General features: G+C 33.3%; 2 protein-coding genes across 5 annotated transcripts; one reads left to right on the top strand and one right to left on the bottom strand.

The window, feature by feature from the left end:
• Positions 1 to 2,096: 2,096 nt before the first annotated feature.
• LOC113741405 (calcium-dependent protein kinase-like) lies at positions 2,097 to 4,313 on the bottom strand. 3 transcript variants are annotated; one of them, XM_072047807.1, is made up of 6 exons: positions 4,009 to 4,313; positions 3,790 to 3,903; positions 3,342 to 3,494; positions 2,951 to 3,066; positions 2,511 to 2,790; positions 2,097 to 2,383 (listed from the first exon to the last, which is right to left on the bottom strand). In XM_072047807.1, exons 2-5 carry the CDS (start codon positions 3,875 to 3,877, stop codon positions 2,557 to 2,559), a joined length of 591 nt encoding a protein of 196 aa, XP_071903908.1. In that variant the 5' UTR covers positions 3,878 to 3,903; positions 4,009 to 4,313; the 3' UTR covers positions 2,097 to 2,383; positions 2,511 to 2,556. The 3 variants fall into 3 exon arrangements, with proteins under 3 accessions (XP_071903908.1, XP_027124729.1, XP_071903907.1); XM_027268928.2 differs by having other exon boundaries at positions 2,623 to 2,790; positions 3,790 to 4,309; XM_072047806.1 differs by having other exon boundaries at positions 3,790 to 4,306.
• Positions 4,314 to 10,869: 6,556 nt separating this feature from the next.
• Positions 10,870 to 16,476, top strand: LOC140006095 (uncharacterized). 2 transcript variants are annotated; one of them, XM_072047805.1, is made up of 3 exons: positions 10,870 to 11,024; positions 13,371 to 13,726; positions 13,966 to 16,476. In XM_072047805.1, the coding sequence occupies exons 2-3, from the start codon at positions 13,380 to 13,382 to the stop codon at positions 16,244 to 16,246; spliced, it is 2,628 nt and encodes an 875-aa protein (XP_071903906.1). In that variant the 5' UTR covers positions 10,870 to 11,024; positions 13,371 to 13,379; the 3' UTR covers positions 16,247 to 16,476. The 2 variants fall into 2 exon arrangements, with proteins under 2 accessions (XP_071903906.1, XP_071903905.1); XM_072047804.1 differs by having other exon boundaries at positions 13,951 to 16,476.
• Positions 16,477 to 20,832: the final 4,356 nt, after the last annotated feature.

Genomic DNA, 20,832 nt, shown 5'->3' with positions numbered 1-20,832 from the left:
ATGAGTTTTTTGCATTACATCAACAAAATACTAACTATTTATGGGTATTTTACTCTGAATCATTACATTTATGTAAAATACAGATATGTTTGTAACTAAAATTGAAAAAGTATTATACTTATACTTTTACGAAAGGAAAACCAGTAGATTTTGCATTTAACAAATTTTAAATATTTGAAAGTAAAAAAGATTGTGCCCCTAATATACCAGCTCTTTATGGATTTTTTTGCATTACATCAACAAAATACTAGCTATTTATGGGCATTTTACTTTGAATCACTACATTTACATAAAATACATAAATGTTTGTAACTAAAATTGAAAAGTAATATACTTATATTTTTACAAAAGAGAAACTGGTAAAATTTGTATTTAACATAAATTAAATATGTTAAAGCAATATTAAAGGTGATTTTATTAGTTACTTAATTTGTTGGTAAGAAACAAGGTTTCTTTTGTAAAATTTGTTCATTAGATTTTTTTTCAAATAATTAGGATATAAAGGTAAATTTTCACAATCTTTTGTTAGCAATAGATCCCAATTTCCTCCTACGCAGTGACGAAACCAAGATTTTTTCCTTGAAGGGAGGGCCAAAATGATTGATAAATAAAATTATTTTAATATGTTATGTTCAAAATAATTTTCATCTATTTAAATATATGGCATCCTAAAATATCAAATATTAACTTTAATTATAAAGGTATGTCTATTTAATAAATATGTAGTATAGTCATAACTAAAATTAAGACAAGAAATAACATTTGATTAAATATCTTATACGAAAAAATGCACTTTTCATCCTCAAAGTTTAGGTGGTTGGCCAATTTCATCCTCAAAGTTTGGGTGGTAGGCCAATTTCATCCTCAAAGTTTCACCCCAAACATATTGCATCCTCAAAGTTTCGTAATTTTGGCCAATTAAGGACAATTGACGGGAAATGAAGAATTAATCGTTAGAACCAACGATTTTACCCAACAAAAAATGGGTAAAACCGAATAGAGCCATTTTTAATGGAACAATTGCAACGGACAAAAAACTCAATTATTCTCCTTCTTCGCTCTGCCTTTCTGTAACCCCAAAATTTTTTTGCCAATCTTTGAAATTTTAACAACCATTATATAACTTTCAAAACAAATAAATTCATTCTAAATTTTTATTTGGGATTATTTCATAAACCAAATCGCGGTCACTTTGTGTAAAGTATCACTTTCCCAAAAAAGACCAGCTCTTTATGGCTTTCCTCCATTATAAGAACAGAGTACCCATTTTTTCATAACTAAATTTATTTATCGAATAAAATAAAAATAAATCCATTTTCTAATAAAAAAATCAACTCTTTATGGCTTTCCTATATTATAAGAACAGAGTACCCATTTTTTCATAACTAAATTTATTTATCGAATAAAATAAAAATAAATCCATTTTCTAATAAAAGACCAGCTCTTTATAGCTTTTCTCCATTATAAGAACAGAGTACCAATTTTCTCATAAATAAATTTATTTATCAGATAAAATAAAAATAAATCTATTTTTCAATAAAAGACCAGCCCTTTATGGCTTTCCTCCATTATAAGAACAGAGTACCCATTTTTTCATAAACAAATTTATTTTTCGAATAAAATAAAAATAAACCCGTTTTTTAATAAAAGACCGGCTCTTTAGGACTTTCCTCCATTTTAGGAACAGAGTACCCATTTTTCCATAAATAAATTTATTTATCAGATAAAATAAAAATAAACCCATTTTTTCAATAAAACACCAGTTCTTTATGACTTTCCTCCATTATAAGAACAGAGTACCCATTTTGAAGGCAAAAAGGAATTTGTTTATCGGATAAAATAAAAATAAACTTATTTTTCAATAAAGCATCAACTCTTTATGACTTTTCTCCATTATAAGAAAAGAGTGCCCATTTTGTCATAAACAAGTAACTTCTTTAATTAGAAACCATCGACCCCTTACCAAAGACGATCAAATGCAGCTAGATGATTTTTTTGCAAGAAAGTTGCCAAAAGCAGCTTTGTGACTGTAGTTGCTACTTTTTTTTTCAACCATTTTTTTAGCAAGAGGTATCATTAATGTCAATATTGAGATATAGCAAAAATTTTATATGAAATAACAAACCAATTTGTCATTACAAATACAAAACGAGCAACAATATATTACAACCAATACTATCAACAGTACAAAGCACAAAGATACTCAAATCAAATCCTAATTAGGCTTTAATATGTACAACCAAAATTGTCAGGGATAACAAATGCTAAGATAGACCCTGTGCCGATATACAATGAGTATCATGTTTGCATTAATTGGCGAAGTCCATAATCGAAGTAGCTTGTAAGAGCTTCATAGCCAGGTTTACTACAATCCACCATCAACCTACAGAGTCCAATGGAGAAAAAATTATTAAACAGAAATTTACATTGGTAGTTAGATAAATTAAACTTGCATTAGCCTACATATATCAAAGACGTTATGTTTTAATTGCTTTAAAAGATTCACTCACTTAGAGTTCAAGTCAACATTCATTTATTATTTTAGTAAATGAAAAATTAGCCTTTGGTTCCCCATGTGTGAGTTAACACAAGGAACCTCCTCCATAGTCGCGGGTTGCTTACAGCTTCCATCAATTCTTGTATTTCTTCTTCTGAAAGCTTGAATCCCAACCTAGATAGCCCAGTTTTGAGCTCTTCATAAGTAATGGTACCACTTCTATCCATGTCCATGTTGTTGAACATTTGTCTCAACCCCTTGATTTCTTCTTCTGAAAGGTTTTCTGCAACAACCTTCCAGTAATTTCATGTTTCAGCTATCAATAACTCTAGAAAGAGGAATCATAAAGCAAATGTAGAAGGGAAAGTACTCTTATGAATGACTGTCAAATGTATTCACTAGTTCATTATGGAAACTGCGCTGTCCAAAGAAATTTACATATCGATTCATTACCTTTAAAGCCAGCTTTTTCAGCTTGTTCATTGCTCTAAATTGCTTCATCCTTATTTGCACAACACTGTCAATAGGCGTATCTGATGCTTCACCACCTTCCTTGAGCCATTGATGTTCTGGTTCATATATGTTTAGCCAAATTTAGATGATGATCTGAATTATAGGTATGCAATTATTTGGAGGATGTAAACATTATATACTATTTTCTTTCCAAGAAGCGCAATACAGACAATGTTAACTACTGCCACTACATGGAGTGTTATACTCCATACGCTATTTACTCTCTGTACAATATATAATAGTTTCTTTACAGCAACAGGTAAATAGAGCCAAATGACTTGAGAAGGACAAAAAATAATAATATTGAAGGTCAAAAGTTTTTACTATTTACCAAGGGCTTCGGCAGCAGTGATCCTTTTCCGAGGATCCATTGTTAACATTTTCGTAACAAGATCCTTTGCACCAGACGATATTGAAGGCCAGGGAGAGCTTTGGAAATCAAGGCGCCCCGCTAGGATATCATAAAAAATGCCTTTGTCGTTCTCTGAAGCACAAGCCAATATCACTCAGTATAGCAACTTAAAAGCTAAATAGCAAAAATTAATTCCAGGTGCTAGAATTAAATTCATTCTTCATTGCAGCGTAAGAGAATTAGGGGGTTTGGGACAACAAAAGAGGGTTTGGGACAACAAAAGGGGACAATTAGGGCTGGGCAACGAGAGGTACGGAGGAATGAAAATGAGAGTGGTAAAGAGACGAGATTGAACAATACAACAAAGCAGGGAAAAAATCAAATCGTGGAAGGAAGAATTCTAGTATGAAAATATGTTGGAGACTACCTGAAATCTTAGATCTGAAATTTTGACTGGCCGTTTTCATTTTGCCTTCCAGTAAGACCCCCTTCTCTACTCCAACTGAGATGCCCATTCACTCTAATCCACTGAGGTAGAAGCCTACAATTTTAAAAAGTTTATCTTGCGATTGTTAAATTGACCAAAAATACAAGAAACAAGCAATTGACAAAACAGAGATAAAAATAACATATCTGCTTAAAAAACCTGCACCATCGCTTTTCCTTGAAGTCTGCCATTGCATCGAAAGGGTCTTTAAAGTGTGTCCATGATTGTATAAATTCAGATCTGGATGCTAGAGAGGAAGAGAGGAACCATATGTCTACGGGAAACTGAAAATTGATAGAGAGGGAAAGAGAGATAAAAGGAGAAAGGTGTAGGGGAGGTTGCAATTGAACTTTCGAGGGCTCTGATCTGAGAACAATATTTGGAAAAATAGCCTTGCAAGTATGGAAGACTTGGAATTCATGTGGTGCTACGCTTGACAAGTGCTGTGCCAGGAATGGTTAAAAAATTTTCAATGCGCGGCTCTGCTAAAAATTGGAAATGAGCAAAATTTTGAAATTTTCACAAAAAAAAACACCCATGATTTCTCACCAATAACATAGAAACTTTGGCCCACTAGAATCAGTATTTGGAGGGAAGCTTTCCCGCACTTCTTTTGGCGAGAATTTTAACCGAAAAAAATCCTTGCCCTCGCAGAGTATATGATGGCTCTAATTTTTGGTGAAGTATTGTTCTTTTCCTTGCTATAAGCCTCTTAATAGCGTCAACCTTTCTACTTCTTGCTAAAGTTGTTGTCGCTAATACCCTTTTTTGTTGCAGTGAACGGAGGAAAACTATAAAGAATTGGTGTTTTATTGAAAAATATATTTATTTTTTCATCCAATAAATAAATTTATTTATGAAAAATGGGTACTTTGTACTTATAATAGAGGAAAACTATAAAGAGTTGGTGTTTTATTGAAAAAACAGGTTCATTTTTATTTTATTCGATAAATAATATTTTTTTAGAAAAATGGATACTATATTCTTATAATGGAGGAAAGTCATAAAGAACTAGTTTTTTATTGAAAAAAGAGTTTATTTTTATTTTATTTGATAAAAAAATTTGTTTATGGCAAAATGAATACTCTTTTCTTATAAGGGAAGAAAGCCATAAAGGGCTGATGTTTTATTGAGAAACGGGCTTATTTTTATTTTTTCGATAAATAAATTTTTTTATTCGATAAATAAATTTGTTTATGGCAAAATGGGTGCACAGTTCTTATAATAGAGGAAAGGCATAAAGAGTTAGAATTTTATTGAAAAACGGGTTTATTTTTATTTTATCCGATAAATAATTTTTTTTAGGAAAATGGGTACTTTGTTCTTATAATGGAGGAAAGCGATAAAAAATTAATTTTTTATTGGAAAACGGGTTTATTACAATTTTATTCCAGCCAGCTGCGACCCATTTTCCCACTAACCTAAGGTAGACGGACTAAATCATTGAGTTCGTTAACCACAGTCAAAATTAACACAGAAGCAACTGACTCAAATCACTCAATCCTTTATGACTTATACCAAATTAATACTAGAAAGCTTATTTGAAATAACAATAAAATATTTTATAAATGATTAAAACTTAGCACATTAGTTAGTAAGTACTCGTAACATACTTGTATAATGCATGATTAAATGTATAATTTAATATTCTTTTGTACTTATATATTTTAAAATATTCTGTGAAAAATATTTTGACCTTTCACATGACCTTAGAAAATAATAAAATTTTATCGTATTATAAAATAATAATTTTATTTTATTATATTCATAGGTGTTAAATTATAAAAATTGTGATATAGAAACAAGTGATATTCTACGTGTAACTAGGAAGATTTGTTGTTATTGTTATCCAAACTTTCAAACTTTTCAAAAATTGAAAATGAATACAAACTTATGATAAGACAAAATTTTATTATATATTTTACAAGGTTACTTTTCATAGTATTTTAAAATATATAAATACAAAAAATATTAAATTATACCTATAATCATTTATTATACAGGTATATTATGAGTACTTACTAACTAAGATTTATCCCCACATTTGTATAGTTTGTTGTGACAATCAGGTTTATCCCCACATTTGTTTGAGTTTTGATTACAATGGATATAAGCTATTCCCTCCAAACCCCAAATTTTGAATTATAACATTCAACCAAAACATGCTCAAACTCTCAGGCTCGGTCGTACAAGGACAGCTAGTGTGAATATCCGTGCTACATACGGTGCTTACATTATTAAAATAAATCAAAAGATTATACCATTTTAATTTGAAAAAAGTTTAAAAAATTATACCAGCATAAATAAAATTTAAGATTTGTCTAACAATAGTTCAAAGTATGAAAAAAACTGTAAATCATTCAAGAATTGTGTTTTTGCAAAAGATGGATCGTAAAATAATAATAATAATTTATATTAGAAAATGAATGATATATGGATAGAAATAAATGTAATTGCATGTTTTTTTTATTTTAAAATGAAATACTTACCAATATTATGCATTCGATTTGATAATCTTATATATATATGCATTATGAGAATATATATATATATGTATATGTGTGTGTGTGTGAATTAACTACCTTTGAATTAATTTTTATTAAAAAAATTATTTATTTTTAATGCCTTTATAATTTGTGAATGAATGTGAGAGTAAAATATATTATGGCAATAAGATACGTTGAATTGTGAAAATTGTAATTTAAACAGGCTCCTAAATTTTGGATATTTGACTTTCGTAGTTGTGAATTTCTTAAATTAACGGTTAGTTATTACTCTAAGTGATATGATAAGTGTCAGTAATAAATGTGAGATGTGAATTGGAATTTGCAGATATCATTTTACAGGGGTGGTTATTATCCGTTAGTTAAAGTTTAGGAGTTTGAATTTTATGGGGTAGTGGAAAAAACATGAGGGAAATGTGGAAAAAATATAAGCATGATTATAGGATTTGTAGGGCCGGTTACATGATTAGTTAAGAGATAAATATTTTTTAATTATAAAAATGTAAAATTCTATTAAAATAGCATTCAGACTTTTGATAATTTTGGAAGCTCCTTATCCAAAACCCCCTCAGCAATACATATAGATATAGATACTAAACAATAGTTATGATAGCGAAATAGTTTTTACCTGATATAACATGTTGTTGCACTTTTAGCGATCATTTGATTTATTGTTGGACCTATTCACCTAAATAAAATAACACCTAAAATTATGGAAGTAAGTTTCCTATCTAAAATAGTAAGTTAAGTGTAATAGATTAGTAACTTTTATACCTCAAAAGGTAAATTGGAATAAATATTAAACTTAATTTTTAAATAAATAGATTACTACTTGATATCCCAAACTTACTTTTAAAAGAGTAAGTTTAGTTCAAATAACAGTAAGTTTTTATACATAAATAGTAATTCTTACTAATAACATGGCAATAAAAATGATTAAGGATCAAAATTTACCATTTTTTGGAATGCATGTACAATTTTTACATTAAAACCTTATCTCAAAGTAGTATTAGGAAGTTTATTTGAAATAATGATAAAATATTTTTATTAATGATTAAAACTTAGTACCTTAGTTAGTAAGCACTCATAATATACCTTAGTAAGTTTAATTCAAGTAATAGTAAGTTTTTATACATAAATAGTAATTATTACTGATAACATGGCAAATTTGATTAATAATCAAGATTTATTGATTTATGGGACGCATGTACTATTTTACTTTAAAACTTATCTCAAACTAGTATTAGGAAGTTTATTTGAAATAACGATAAGATGTTTTATCAATGATTAACGCTTAGTACCTTAGTTAGTAAGTACTCGTAATATACTCGTATAATACATGATTATAGGTATAATTTAAAATTTTTTGTACTTATATATTTTAAAATACTATGAAAAATAGTATGAACTAAACCTACTCTCCAAAAAGTAAATTTCGGACATGCAGTAGTAATTTATTTTTAAAAAATTTAAGTTGCATATTTATTTCAATTTACGCTTGAACATACATCGATCGGTGCTCTCTGGATGCGTCCAAACTCCAGTGAATGTCTTTAAACTAAATTCTAATCAAAGTAGTATCCAAAATGTAATGATTCAGAGTAAAATGCCCATAAAACTTAGTACAAGGACAGCTAGTGTGACTATCCGTGCTATCCAAAATATTTATGTATTTTACATAAATGTAATGATTCAGAGTAAAATGCCCATAAATAGATAGTATTTTGTTGATGTAATGCTCATAATCCGTGGCCCCAGGATGGCTTTGTTTAGTAATTAGTACTGCTTACGCTTCCTCACAAATGTTTTATTCTTAGACCCTTTATATTTATGTTAATTCCGTGACATCCCAACACATTTTTAGCTTCTGCAGTACGCAATATTTCTAAACCCCGGTTATAGGTCACCACTTGCTTTTGTAGAAATATTCCCTTCTTGATCCGTACATGTCAGGATGCAACGTGCCGCCTTCTTTGCCATATGCTTTACTTTCCACACCTCTTCTTTGACTACTAAACATACCGCAGCAACATCCGCACTTGCATATTTAGGTGATCACAGCCGGTGATCCCACCTTTGATGTGATTTTTATACTACTATATTTTATTTTTTTTTTCAATTTTCTCCTTTTTTCTTTTGCCATGTCATCATATTAGCCATGTTCCATAGGGTTTTTTAAAATTTTTAATTTTAAAAATTAAAGTTTTTTTGGTATTTTAAAATTTTTTAAAAATTATCCCTAATGCTCCCGCTTCCCTCTCCCATCCCATCTCCTACCCCTCCACCGCTACCTGTATTTGTCCTCCTCCTCTTTTTTCCGCTTCCTTTCCCTCTCCCATCTTCCCCTGACCCTCTCCGGCTCCTTGGTACCTCCCACCCCTCCCCTTCTTCCCCAACTCCCACTTTACCATTTGCTTCATCCCTCTCCCTTGCTCATCCATCTCCCTTCCTCCTTCCTTCTCCTCTTCTTTCTTTCCCTCTCTCGGAGGGGCAGGTGGGATGGGAGAGGGAAGGGGAGAGGAAAGGATCGGGAAAAGGTTAAGGGGTAGCAATGGGAAGAAGGGTTTGAAATTTTTAAAATTTTTAAAATTCATGAAGAAAAGTCTTGAAGAAAAGAGCTCCAACCATGTAATACCAGTATGGAGCCGATCCCTTTATTTTGGCGTGCCATAGGGTGCCCAAAATGAAAAATAGTGGACAAAGAAGAGAAATACGAGTACATAGCTATGGGATATCCATATCACAAAGGATTTTGATGGATGGAGGAATTGGGGAGCTGATGACCTTCAAAACCATATAAAATATATAGTACTAAAAGTGTTTAACGTCTTCCAAAAAAATTGAGTAAATCTTATATACACTGACAGTGTATATACTATTACAGTTAGATGCATGACATATGAGTGAAATTTGAATTTTCATTTATTTGATATATATGCTAAAACTCGCAAAATTATTAATTTCCATTTATTTGATATAATATGTCAATCCAACTTTTCAGTAAAATGAAGTGGCAGATAAGATAGGTTTTTTTGTTTTCACGGTTGGTCAAGTGAATGTGCAGCAATACTTATTGCCATTTCCAGGTAAATTTTTAGTTTTTTTTAGCAACCTTTGAATTTTCCAGATTCTTCATCTAATTTTGTTTTTAATCCAAATTATATATCTCTTTGATGTTGTATAACTCTTACCTTTCCTTAAGTGGGTTTTCAATATACTAGCTACTTTTTCAGCTAGTTGTCTTGGGTTACGTTTGATAAAATTGAAATATGAAACTAAAGTATGAATCCATTAAATTCTTGCATTATTATGTATTATATCACATTAAATTATAAGTGAATAGTCTATCACTTATTTTTTGGAACAAGTTTTGTTTAGAAAATTCAATACCACTTAATTAATTCAGATGTTCTATTTATGATTATCAAATACATTTGTAAATCTAAATATTGAATTGAATTATTAAACAGAGCGTCAGTATGCTTCAAATTGCCCTAATGCAGTCTTATTGGTATGGAGACAAAGAATTTGTCAAAAGAGAACTCAACAATTTAGATTACATTTTTAAAATTAAACTAATTTGCCACCTAAACATTACCTGCTTTGATCCAGGCAAAAGACAACAACATTTGTTTCAAATCTTTTTCAATGATGTTCTTAGATGCTAGGATGAAAAAATCACTTAAATAAATTTTATGAATTCTTTAAGTTTTCACATCGTTAGTCTATTTCTTTTATTTGTTAATAAGTTAAGTGATGTAATTTTTTTCAACTCTCTTCTACAAATAAAGATTGTAGTGGTCGTTGTAAACTAATTAAAAAACGTATTATGCTGACAAATAATTGAAAAAAAGGGATTGACCTATGTACACTAATATGTTTCTTTTGCTTCATGTTTTGATTTTTTTTTTCTCTTCTTATGCGAAAAAAGCCATGCGATTTGTGCTTTCCCGAAAAGCAAAGTATTTAAATAAACTTTTGATCTTAAAAATAAATTCCACTATAAGACGGAGGAAACTAAATGTGAACACCACATACAGAATTTAGCTCATAAAACTTGGAATCAACATTTTAAAGAACATGAAAACAGCAAATGATTTTCGTAAGGGTATGCTAAAAACCGAATAAACTTTTAGGCCATTTGAATTTTATACATAAAAGTTTAACCTTGGGAAATATTATTAACTTTTTTAAAGAGTAATTGTACTATCTAATATCTTTATCCTTACAAGTGTAATGTTTACCTATTCTAAATTTGCTAAAAAAAACAACATAAAAAAGATTTTTAAAAAATCAAACTCTTGAGAAAATTATGAATTTACCAACAATTTTATTCGTGCTAAAACTATAAAAATTCTATTATTTTCAATGTTATGGTAAAGATAAACGGAATAGGTGGTACAAAATTCAATCCAATCAAAAAGTCTATTATGTCTATCCAGGTCACCCACGTCCTTCAATCCTAAATTGATCAAATTTGCCGAAATTTCAATATGACCCCTCACAACATAGTTAATCACCATCAAGCCTCTTTATAGCCCTAGCCCATCCATTCTTATTTTGTAAAACGCCCTTGTGGCTGTTGTCCCTCGTATCATTCTCCCTTTTTCTCCCTAATTCCGAAACGGCCCCAAATTCTAGGTTTTACGTTCACTTCGCTACGCCTCTCTGGTAATTTTCTTCCTCGCTCCACTTTTCTTTCAATCAGACGCCTCTATATCGCTTTCTGCATTTGTGTGTAGATAATTTTTTTTTCTCCTCTTTTTGTTGAGTACTAAACCGGGGTTTAAATCAGGGTTGAAGTGTGCAAAATTCTGTTATGCATGCATTCATAAAATTGTTTAAAAGGTTTAATCTTTAACATGTTACAGCTGATTCTTAAGTGAAATTCAACTGAAAATTGCACTTTTGTTGACTTTTGATTTTTGTAGACTTCATTTGACCTCTATTTTCAGTTCAATTGATCACCAATGTTTGTCAGATTTTAGAATTTTGGTGTTTGATCTCTTGGTTGTAAAGCACTATACGCATAATCTTTCTTGTTCTAGTCTTATATCAAGGTCGATGTTTGGGATGATTGTTTTGCTGGGATTTTACACTGTAGTATTTTTTTCGAGTATGAATTACCTTTCGAGAAGTTTAATTAGATAAAATAGCTAAACAAATTTAGTGCAAAAAAAGAGTAGCTTATGACTCATTAGACAATTGTTGTGCTGTTTGCGTGGATTCCCTTCTGTGGTTTGGTGGCAATAAGAAAGCAGACATTGGTAACGAACTAGTGGAGAGCACATTCGAGAGTGCTAGCCTTGTTTTCTTGTCTTGGGAAAAGGGGGGTTGATTGTTACTTGCCTTATTTGTCCTTTCTGCCCTTCATATTTTCTTCCATGGGCATTTAAGTAGGAAGGTGAGATAAGATCATTGCATGGAGTTGCTTCGATTGGTTAATATGTTGGTTTCTTACTCAAGATGTGCAGTTTTTTAGCAAAATATTTCACAGTTTGGGCAAGCTGGATTTACAACACTGGCAAGGTTCTTCGGCTACTAGTTGAGATTTCTTTTTACGACAGTTTGACCTATAAAAGAAAAATTTATCTGACAATAACATCAAGTGCCATGATGATGGTAGCTGGATTTTCTTATTCATGACTGGATATGGATATGGTAAACGCTCATGTTGGCATGGGTTCCATGGTGTCATTTTAGTTTTTCTATGTGTGCTTCTGAGGTAATTTATAAAATACTCTGTGTTCACTGCTGATAGTCAGAACAGCTGTCTTATCTTAATGGAAATCAGAACTCTACCCCTCTAATGCTCCTTGGGGGGAGGTAGAGCCCTATGAAGAATAGCCAATTAGACAGAAATGCCAACATTTTCTTTTTCTAATGTACATTGAAAAAATGTGGATGCTTATCATGTACGTGCAAGTGCTAAACTGTTGGCTGGTGAAGATTTCAGTTTCACGAGTAATGTTGCACGAAATATTGTAAAGGAAGTTTTAGAAAATTTGTTGGTGATTATTCTTGATTTTTTTTTTCCAAAAAAGGATGCTAAAAAAGTATATTCTAGATACAAATGTGCATGCGAGTGTTCTCTTGGAAAGCTTTTTTTAACTCCGCTCTCTACCCGAAGAAAGGGGAAAAAGGTGAAAACATTGTCCAAGTTTATTGTGGAAAGACATTGTGTACTATAAAAGGTGTTGGGAGCATATGATTGCTGAGAAGCTATGATTGATTTTCATTTGCTTTAACATTGGCTTACTTACTGGTAAAGTCAGGGTCTCTGCTTCAGCTTGCAATATCAAAGGATTGAGGTTTAACTTTTTTGAAGAATAGACTTAGTGAGTTTATCGCTCAATCATTTTAATCCTTTTAAGTTATGTCACAAACACCCAACAATATGTTCAGCAGGTTATAGATCAGCTTAAAAGGTAAGGAATGAAACTTTTGATTTAGCAGATAGTAGGCATGCTGAAGTGGTAAAGCTACGTTGTTTGGATCCCCTGTGCCTCCATTAACAACAAAATATTCGACCTATACATGTTTTTATAAGATTCTTTGTTTAAACTTATCATTTGCTTTTTGGGGAAGCATTTCCCTTTTCCTTTACAGTGTTTGGAGATTGCTATGAGGAGCAAAATTTGTTGTCCTTGATGCCAAGATTTATTCCTTTGTTTCCTTGAAGCATGATCTAGGGTATATTTGGTTTAGATGAGGGATAGCAAGTTTGACATTTAATTCTGTATTGAAAGCCTCCTGTCTTTTGTTTAATTTGCTAATGTATGAAGAGAAAGAGCTAGAATTTTTCTTGTGCAGTAATGAGAAATGCAGTGCTTTTGTCACCCCCTGAATCTATGTTAACCAAGTTGTAATTATCCAAATAATGCAACAGAGGAAGACAGAAGCATCAATGAGTGTAATTTTGTCCTCTTAAAATCGTTGTAGTACTATTCGAATTTTTTGTTTCTATGTGCTGACATATTTTAGTGAAACTTTACTGATTCTTTGTGATGTTCAAAGATGTGAATTATGGCAAAGGGGAAACTCATACTGATCAGCCAGTATGGTGGTGAATTTATAACAAAAGATGATGGGATCTTATCTTATAATGGAGGAGAGGCAAATGCTGTGAGCATCAATCATGATACCTTGTATGATGATTTGAAGTTGAAGATTGCTGAATTGTACAATTTGGATCTGAAAACTATTGCGCTCAAGTACTTTCTCCCAGGAAATCAACGAAATCTTATTACTTTGAAGAATGAAAAGGACCTAAAGAGGATGCTTGATTTTCATGGGAACTCAGTGACAGCTGATGTCTTTGTATCTGGGAAACATGGGTTTGAGCGTCCAGCCTTGAAGAATGATGCCTCAAGGTATTACTTTGAGAACTTGTTATCTCACATAAATTGCTACTTTTTTCCATTCATTAACGGAATGTCATAATGACACATTTGCACTCCTGTGCACCATATCAGCATAGGAGATACATAGGGAACTCAAAGTTCACGTATCCAATTTTAGAATGTGCCTAGTGTCTTGGTGGATCATTGGAATTTGACTAGTTAGTCTATTTACTTGAGTGCATACTTTCTTACAGTGGTAATACATCCAGGGGAGTTGGCATAAAATTGGCAGAGACTGTGGACCATGTAATTCCTCCCCCAGCTGCTAATAGTTCTGGCCCTGATGTAAGATCTAGGCAAAAGAATGCTGCAGCTGCTGATAGAGTTCCGGTTATTACGCCTGATAATTTGGTGGATGTCAATGTAACTATGGAGAGTCCAAGCAGAACCACCAGCACATCTACTCCTTCCTCTGCGCATGGTGGTGATTATGATTCCGATTATGCTCCCCGCCGTGTTGTTGCTGGTGGTGTTTCTGCTCGTAGCCCCATCAACTTTGATGCAGGTAGCACCCCAGCAGATACAGTCAAAAAGAGAAGGCGTACTGCTTCTTGGAAAGTTGGTACCAAGGGTCCAGTTATTGTGTCAGATGCAGATAACGCACAAGAAAAGCGATCTCGTAAGAAGAGTAGCAGAGGCAGATTTATCAAGGTACATGATGACGTTGAACTGAAAGGAGATCCTAAGTCAGGGACAGATGATCTGGGGAGTCCCTACGGTATTGTTATTCGTGATCAAGATCTTCCAGAAAATCTGGTTGCTTCATGGAGAGATAGCATTACCGGAGTAGGTCATGACTTTGAAAGTGTGAAAGAGTTTCGAGATACCCTGCAGAAGTATGCTATTGCTCATCGTTTTGTCTACAAACTAAAAAAGAATGATACAAATCGTGCTAGTGGCATGTGTGTTGCTGAAGGCTGTCCTTGGAGGATTCATGCATCTTGGGTTCCTGCATCTCAATCATTTAGGATTAAGAAGTTCGATAATGTACACACATGTGGAGGGGAAGCTTGGAAATCTGCTCATCCCGGAAGGAATTGGCTGGTTAGCATTATAAAGGAGAGGTTACGAGAGTCCCCACATCATAAACCCAAGGATATTGCTAATGGCATTTTCCGGGACTTTGGGATCGAACTAAATTATACACAAGTGTGGCGTGGGCTGGAGCATGCCAGGGAGCAGCTTCAAGGTTCATACAAAGATTCGTACAATCAGTTACCATCTTTTTGTGAGAAAGTGATGGAGACAAATCCTGGTAGCTTTGCCAATCTCGTCACTAATGATGACAAAAGGCTTAAATGCCTTTTTGTCTCATTTCACTGCTTAATACATGGTTTTCAAAATGGTTGTCGCCCCCTTCTTTTTCTCGAATCAACATCATTAAAGTCAAAATACCAGGAAATGTTGTTGACAGCCACTGCAGTCGACGCAGATGATGGGTTCTTCCCAGTTGCCTTTGGCATAGTTGACGTTGAAAATAATGACAATTGGCGTTGGTTTCTGGAACAATTGAATTCTGCAATTTCAACTTCCCAGCCCATCACTTTTGTCTCAGAGAGGGAAAAGGGTTTAAAGAACTCTGTGCTTGAGGTATTTGAGAATGCTTATCATGGTTATTCCATGTTCCACCTTGTTGAAAGCTTCAGGAGGAGTTTGAGAGGTCCATTTCACGGGGCTGATGGAAGAGGTGTCTTGCCTGGTATTTTTCTTTCCGCTGCTCATGCTGTCCGAATTGGTAGTTACAAAAAATTCACTGAACAAATAAAGCAGATCTCATCACAAGCATATGATTGGGTAATCCAAATAGAGCCAGAGTGTTGGACAAGTTTGCTATTTAAGGGAGAGCGTTATAACTATATCACTGAAAATGTCTCTGAACTGTACACCAAGCTTATGGAGGACGTCCAGGAGGCTACAATAATGCAGAAGATTGAGGCTCTCGTATGTATGATTAGTGGTTTGGTTAAGAATCGGCAAACGCTGTCAAGTTTGTGGTCTTCTAAACTAACTCCATCAATTGAGAAAAAGCTGCAGGAAGATGCACTTAAAGCCCGCAGTCTGAAAGTGTTGTTCTCGTCTGATATCCTTGCTGAGGTTCATGATGATTGCACCCATGTTGTGAACATTGAAAGCCAGGAATGTACTTGCCTGGAATGGAAAGAGAATGGTCTACCATGCCGGCATGCTATTGCTGTCTTAAATTGCAGGGGCAAAAGCATTTATGATTACTGCCCAAAACATTTCACCGTAGAGAGTTTTTGTTCAATATATTCTGCATCCTTGAACCCTATACCTGACATTGGCAAGCCTATAGACAAGGAAGAGGCTGATTCAGACTCAGTACAGGTGCTTCCCCCAAATCCCCCTAAATTAACTCCTGAACAGAAGAAGGAACAGGCGAGAAAGGAGGCGCTGAATAGGAGGACAGTCACTTGTACTAGGTGCAAGGAGCCAGGACACAATAAAGCCTCGTGCAAAGCAACTTTGTAATTCCTAAGTTCCTTCTTGTTGTGCATCCTGTACAGCTTGTACAATAGCAATTGATTGCTTGTTGACGAGCTTATCTTAGCAGCTCAGACATGCTGTGCAGTAGTCTTCATTAGATTAATCATTAGCATAGGACTATATTGGACTGAAAACAATTTTAGGAAACGGAAATCTAGGTTTGAACTTGTGTTGATAGTTGTTTCCAATTTAGTTATGTTGAATTTTCGGGCAAATGGCATGGTTGGTTTGTTTGTTTTTTTGGTAAAATTTCCAGGGAAGTGTGGGCAAATGCATATATGTGGGAATGAAAACCCAAAGACTTGGCCGGGAGAATGTGGCATGTGGAGCTGATAATGGGGGAAGGACTTAGAAATTTCAGAGTAGTGTTGCCTCCTCCTTGCTACAGTTTTAAAAATTATGCTAACCTTCTTTAAAGTTTATTATTCGGGAAAATCGTTCAAAACGTTTCTTACATTTTACAAAATAACTTTTTTCGTTCCTCACTTTTAGAAGTGTAATTTTACGTCTTTTATAAATTCACATTGGTCAAATTTGATCCCTACTTAGGTTTTCGACTAGTTTTTTGTCGAAATTCACTACGTGTCTTGCACGTGATCATATTTTAAGGGCAAAATTGTCAAATCAAATTTTATATAATTCGATTCATAATCCCTCACATTTCATAAAATAAATTTTTTCATCTCTTATATTTCACAAAATGAATTTTTTCATCCTTCACATTTTTCAAAATGAATTTTTTCATCTTTTATTGATCATGTGTGTGATTGATTTTTTTTAAATTCATATATATATCTATTTGATTTCACTTGAACAGTACGAATAACATGTGAAATCAAATAGAGATATATTACAGACTATTCGTACTGCTTAAGTGAAATCAAATAGATATATACATGGGTTTAAAAAAATTATTAGTTTTTTACTTATATTCATTTTCATTTACTCGAAATTTGAAAATAAAGATGATATTTAATTGTAAATATTATCGAGTGTTTATATCGAATTAAATTTGGATAGAAAAAGTAAACAAAAGAAAAGTATAACAAAAAGAAATAAGTGATTGGCACTTTCAAATTTTAAAACAATCACAAGGCAAGTAATTCAACTGTTGATCTTAAAAGTGTCGAATAGAAATTTCAGATTTAAACTGAAATTTGTTAGTACAATTATAGAATTCGAGTTAGGACCCATTAATTAGATGACCTTATTATATAACTCAATAAATAAATTATTACCAAAAGAGAAATGTCACAAATATTGAATAGATTCAAATGCTGAAATCATATAAATATATACATGGGTTTCAAACAAAATTATTAGTTTTAAACCCCTATATATATCTATTGAATAGCATGTGTATAACTACGATTAACATGTTTAGATGAAATCCAATAGAGATAAATTACATGTTATTCATACTGTTTAGGTAAAATCAAATTGACATATACGTGGGTTTATAGAAAAAAAGTTATTCGTACACATGATCAATGGGGGATGAAAAAATTCATTTTGAAAAATGTGAGGGATGGAAAAATTCATTTTTTGAAATGTGAGGAACGAAACAATTCATTTTATAAAATGTTAGGGACGAAAAAATATATTTTGTGAAATGTGAAGGACTATGAATCAGATTATGTAAAAATTGATTTGACAATTTTGCCCTTAAAAAATGAGCACATGCAAGTCACGTGGTGGATTCCGACCAAAAATTAGTCGGAAACCTAGGTAAAGGAAATGGAAATGGCCATGATGAGGGCTGATGTTCATGAGGATTTGGAGGCCAATATAGCTAGATTTTTGTGTGGATTGGGGGATGAAATTGCTGAAATTGTGGAGTTACATTATTACCTTGACTTAAATGAGTTGTTGGATAAGACGGTGAAGGTGGAAAGGCGCCTCAAGAGGAGGGGTAACACTCAATCAAATCCCACCCATCAAGTTGGGAATTGGCGAAACTTGCCCTTAAGAAGTGAGGACAAAACCATAGGAGCTTTTGAACCACCAAAATTGAGACCAAATGATACTAAACCAACACCTAAGGCCGAGATGGAAATTAGCCAAAGAACTCCAAAACCACAAAGTCGGGATGCTAAATGCTTCAAGTGTCAAGGTTTTGGACACATAGCATCTCAATGTCCCAACCATAGGACCATGCTTATCTTGCCTAATGGAGAAGTGGTGTCAGATGATGAGGACGATTGTGAAGGTATGACACCTTTAGTGGAGGAAAGCGACGCCTCGGAGGAAGAATTGGCATTTGAAGGGAATGTTGGAGTCTTTGTAGTAAGGAAATTGCTTGCTACCCGAGCAATAGAGGAGAAATGTGTACAAAAAGAGAACTTATTCTACACTCGTCGTCACATTAAGGACAAGTTTTGTGGTTTAATAATTGATGGTGGAAGTTGCACAAATGTGGCGAGTTTGTTCATGGTTGAGAAATTGTTTCTTCTATCCACCAAGCACCCTAAGCCATATCAACTTCAATAGCTAAATAATGATGGTGGTGGATGTGTTTATAGACAAGTGAAGGTACCATTTCGCATTAGTAAGTATGAAGATGAAGTAGTGTGCGAGGTGGTACCAATGCAAGCGAGTCACTTGATCTTAGGTCGCCCTTGGCAATATGACAAAGTTGTCCACTTCGATGGTTGAACTAACAGGTATTCCTTCATGCATGGTGATAAAAAGATTACTCTTGTTCCTCTTACCCCTAGACAAGTCCATGAAGATGAAGTAAGACTACATGAAGAATATGAGCTAGAATGTGAACAAAAGAAAAGGTCAATGCGTGAGCAAGAAAAGGAAATAAGTTTGGTTGAAAAAGAGAAGAAGAAAGCGGCATTGGTGTGCATAACTAAAGACGAGCTAAATCCTTCTTATGGAGATATTGGGGCTGATCATGTGCCAAATCAATTTGCAAGTTTATTCAAGAGTGAGGAGTTTGACTTCATGGGAGCTACTTTGCATCATTTTGAGGACCCTTACCTCACGCATACAAGTGAATTAGTTGAGCATAATTAAAGCTGATTTGTGAGATTCAAGAAGCTAAACGATGTCTTTTCCAACTTGACAAGTGGAGGGTTTTTCTTTGGATGACACCTTGGCTTATGATCATCACAAGGCTGGCCCGTCGGCATGTCATTCGAATTGTCACCCTTCGTGCTTCGATTTGTGGGCAAATCGCCTTTAAGAGGAGAGGAATGATACGGGATCTAGTTGCTAAAGAAGCCAAGCCAGCTGTTGAGCCTAGCTAAGGCTATAAAGAGTCATTTTTCCTTAGTTAATGTTATAGTTTTTTGGTTTGAGTTTCTTTGTGCTGGTGCCGTTTGCCTAGATTAATTCCAACAGCTTTAGTTTATCAAGTTGAGTCATTAATTAATGGAATAAATGGCTAAAAGGTCATGTTGACTATAGTTAGTAGCCGAGTTGGAGTTAATTCGTAGAGTCAAGTGGAGTTAGAGTTAAGTTTCTCATTTTCTAGTTGGATTAGGAGTTTGGTCTTGTAAAAGGCTATAAAACGCTTTAGCTTTAATGTTTTTAGGGCATTGAATAAAGTTGAGAAAATTTTCCAGATTTCTTTCGTGAATGAAAGAGGTCTTCTTGGCTTGTGAAGCCACCATTGAACATCTTAGAGTTGCCCTAAGGTGATTCGTCAACTTATCAATCAAGTATTCACCTTGATTGTGGTATTATCCTATCCGTTCTAGTCTTTCTTGTGCAGTTCAAGATAGATTATGAACTCCATCCCCAAGTGTTGATTCCTAACCTAGATCCGGGCTTGTGGTTAACGTTCTTGATTCGTTTTAACGTTTCAAGAATCGTATCACAAGGATTAGGGTTTTAGGGTTAGGGTTTAGGGACTAGGGTTAGAGATTTAGTGTTAGGGTTAGGGTTAGGGTTAAAAATAAATAATAAATAAAAGAAATCGCTGCACATGAAATCTGCGATGATTCCTTTTAATAAATTTTCACTTCGCCGCAGATTTCATGAGCGGCGAAGCATTTAAAAAAAAAAAATTCCTCTCCCTTAATTTCGATGCCAAAAAAAATTTGAAATTTAAAGCAATTTTCGATGAAGCCTCTCTTACGATTTGCGGCAACCCTTAAAGTAGAACACCCACCCAACTAACACCACTTTTGTAATATTTTCTCATTTTAACGTCATTCCGGAAATTCGCCTGATTAAAGGGGTGTTGGTGAATTCCGCAACAGATTGATTGATATTTACATTTTTTTAAAATAATTTGATTTTCACATAACGTAATGATGATGATTTTTTTTGGAAATGTTTTATAATTGTAAATGTTTGTATTACTTGAAAGCTTGAAGAAAAAAATGTAACTCTCCCCACTAAATCGCATTTGGGGCCTAGAAAGAGAAAAAGACCACCTAAGAAGGATAAATGATTGAAATAGTTTCAGCAACAAACAACAATCACAGGAAATTTGGCCATTCTTCTTAATTTACAAAATGTACAATGACGTCAAATTTATAATAGGGTTCTAAAACTAATGAAATAGGATTCATTATTTACACAATGAATAAAATTATTTACAATAGTGACCTTAT

This window comes from Coffea arabica, chromosome 4e, assembly GCF_036785885.1.
Source record: "Coffea arabica cultivar ET-39 chromosome 4e, Coffea Arabica ET-39 HiFi, whole genome shotgun sequence".
NCBI classification, from domain to species: Eukaryota; Viridiplantae; Streptophyta; class Magnoliopsida; order Gentianales; family Rubiaceae; genus Coffea; species Coffea arabica.
This window is presented reverse-complemented; position numbering and strand designations above follow the sequence as displayed.

Excerpts from the sequence above, each read along its gene's own strand:
- LOC113741405 (XM_072047807.1), bottom strand. The coding sequence starts at position 3,877 with ATGGGCATCTCAGTTGGAGTAGAGAAGGGGGTCTTACTGGAAGGCAAA. Across the intron at positions 3,067-3,341 it reads CACTGCTGCCGAAGCCCTTG|AACATCAATGGCTCAAGGAA; the intron begins GTAAATAGTAAA and ends TATATGAACCAG. Across the intron at positions 2,791-2,950 it reads TGAAAAAGCTGGCTTTAAAG|GTTGTTGCAGAAAACCTTTC; the intron begins GTAATGAATCGA and ends AATTACTGGAAG.
- LOC140006095 (XM_072047804.1), top strand. The coding sequence starts at position 13,380 with ATGGCAAAGGGGAAACTCATACTGATCAGCCAGTATGGTGGTGAATTT. Across the intron at positions 13,727-13,950 it reads TTGAAGAATGATGCCTCAAG|TGGTAATACATCCAGGGGAG; the intron begins GTATTACTTTGA and ends ACTTTCTTACAG.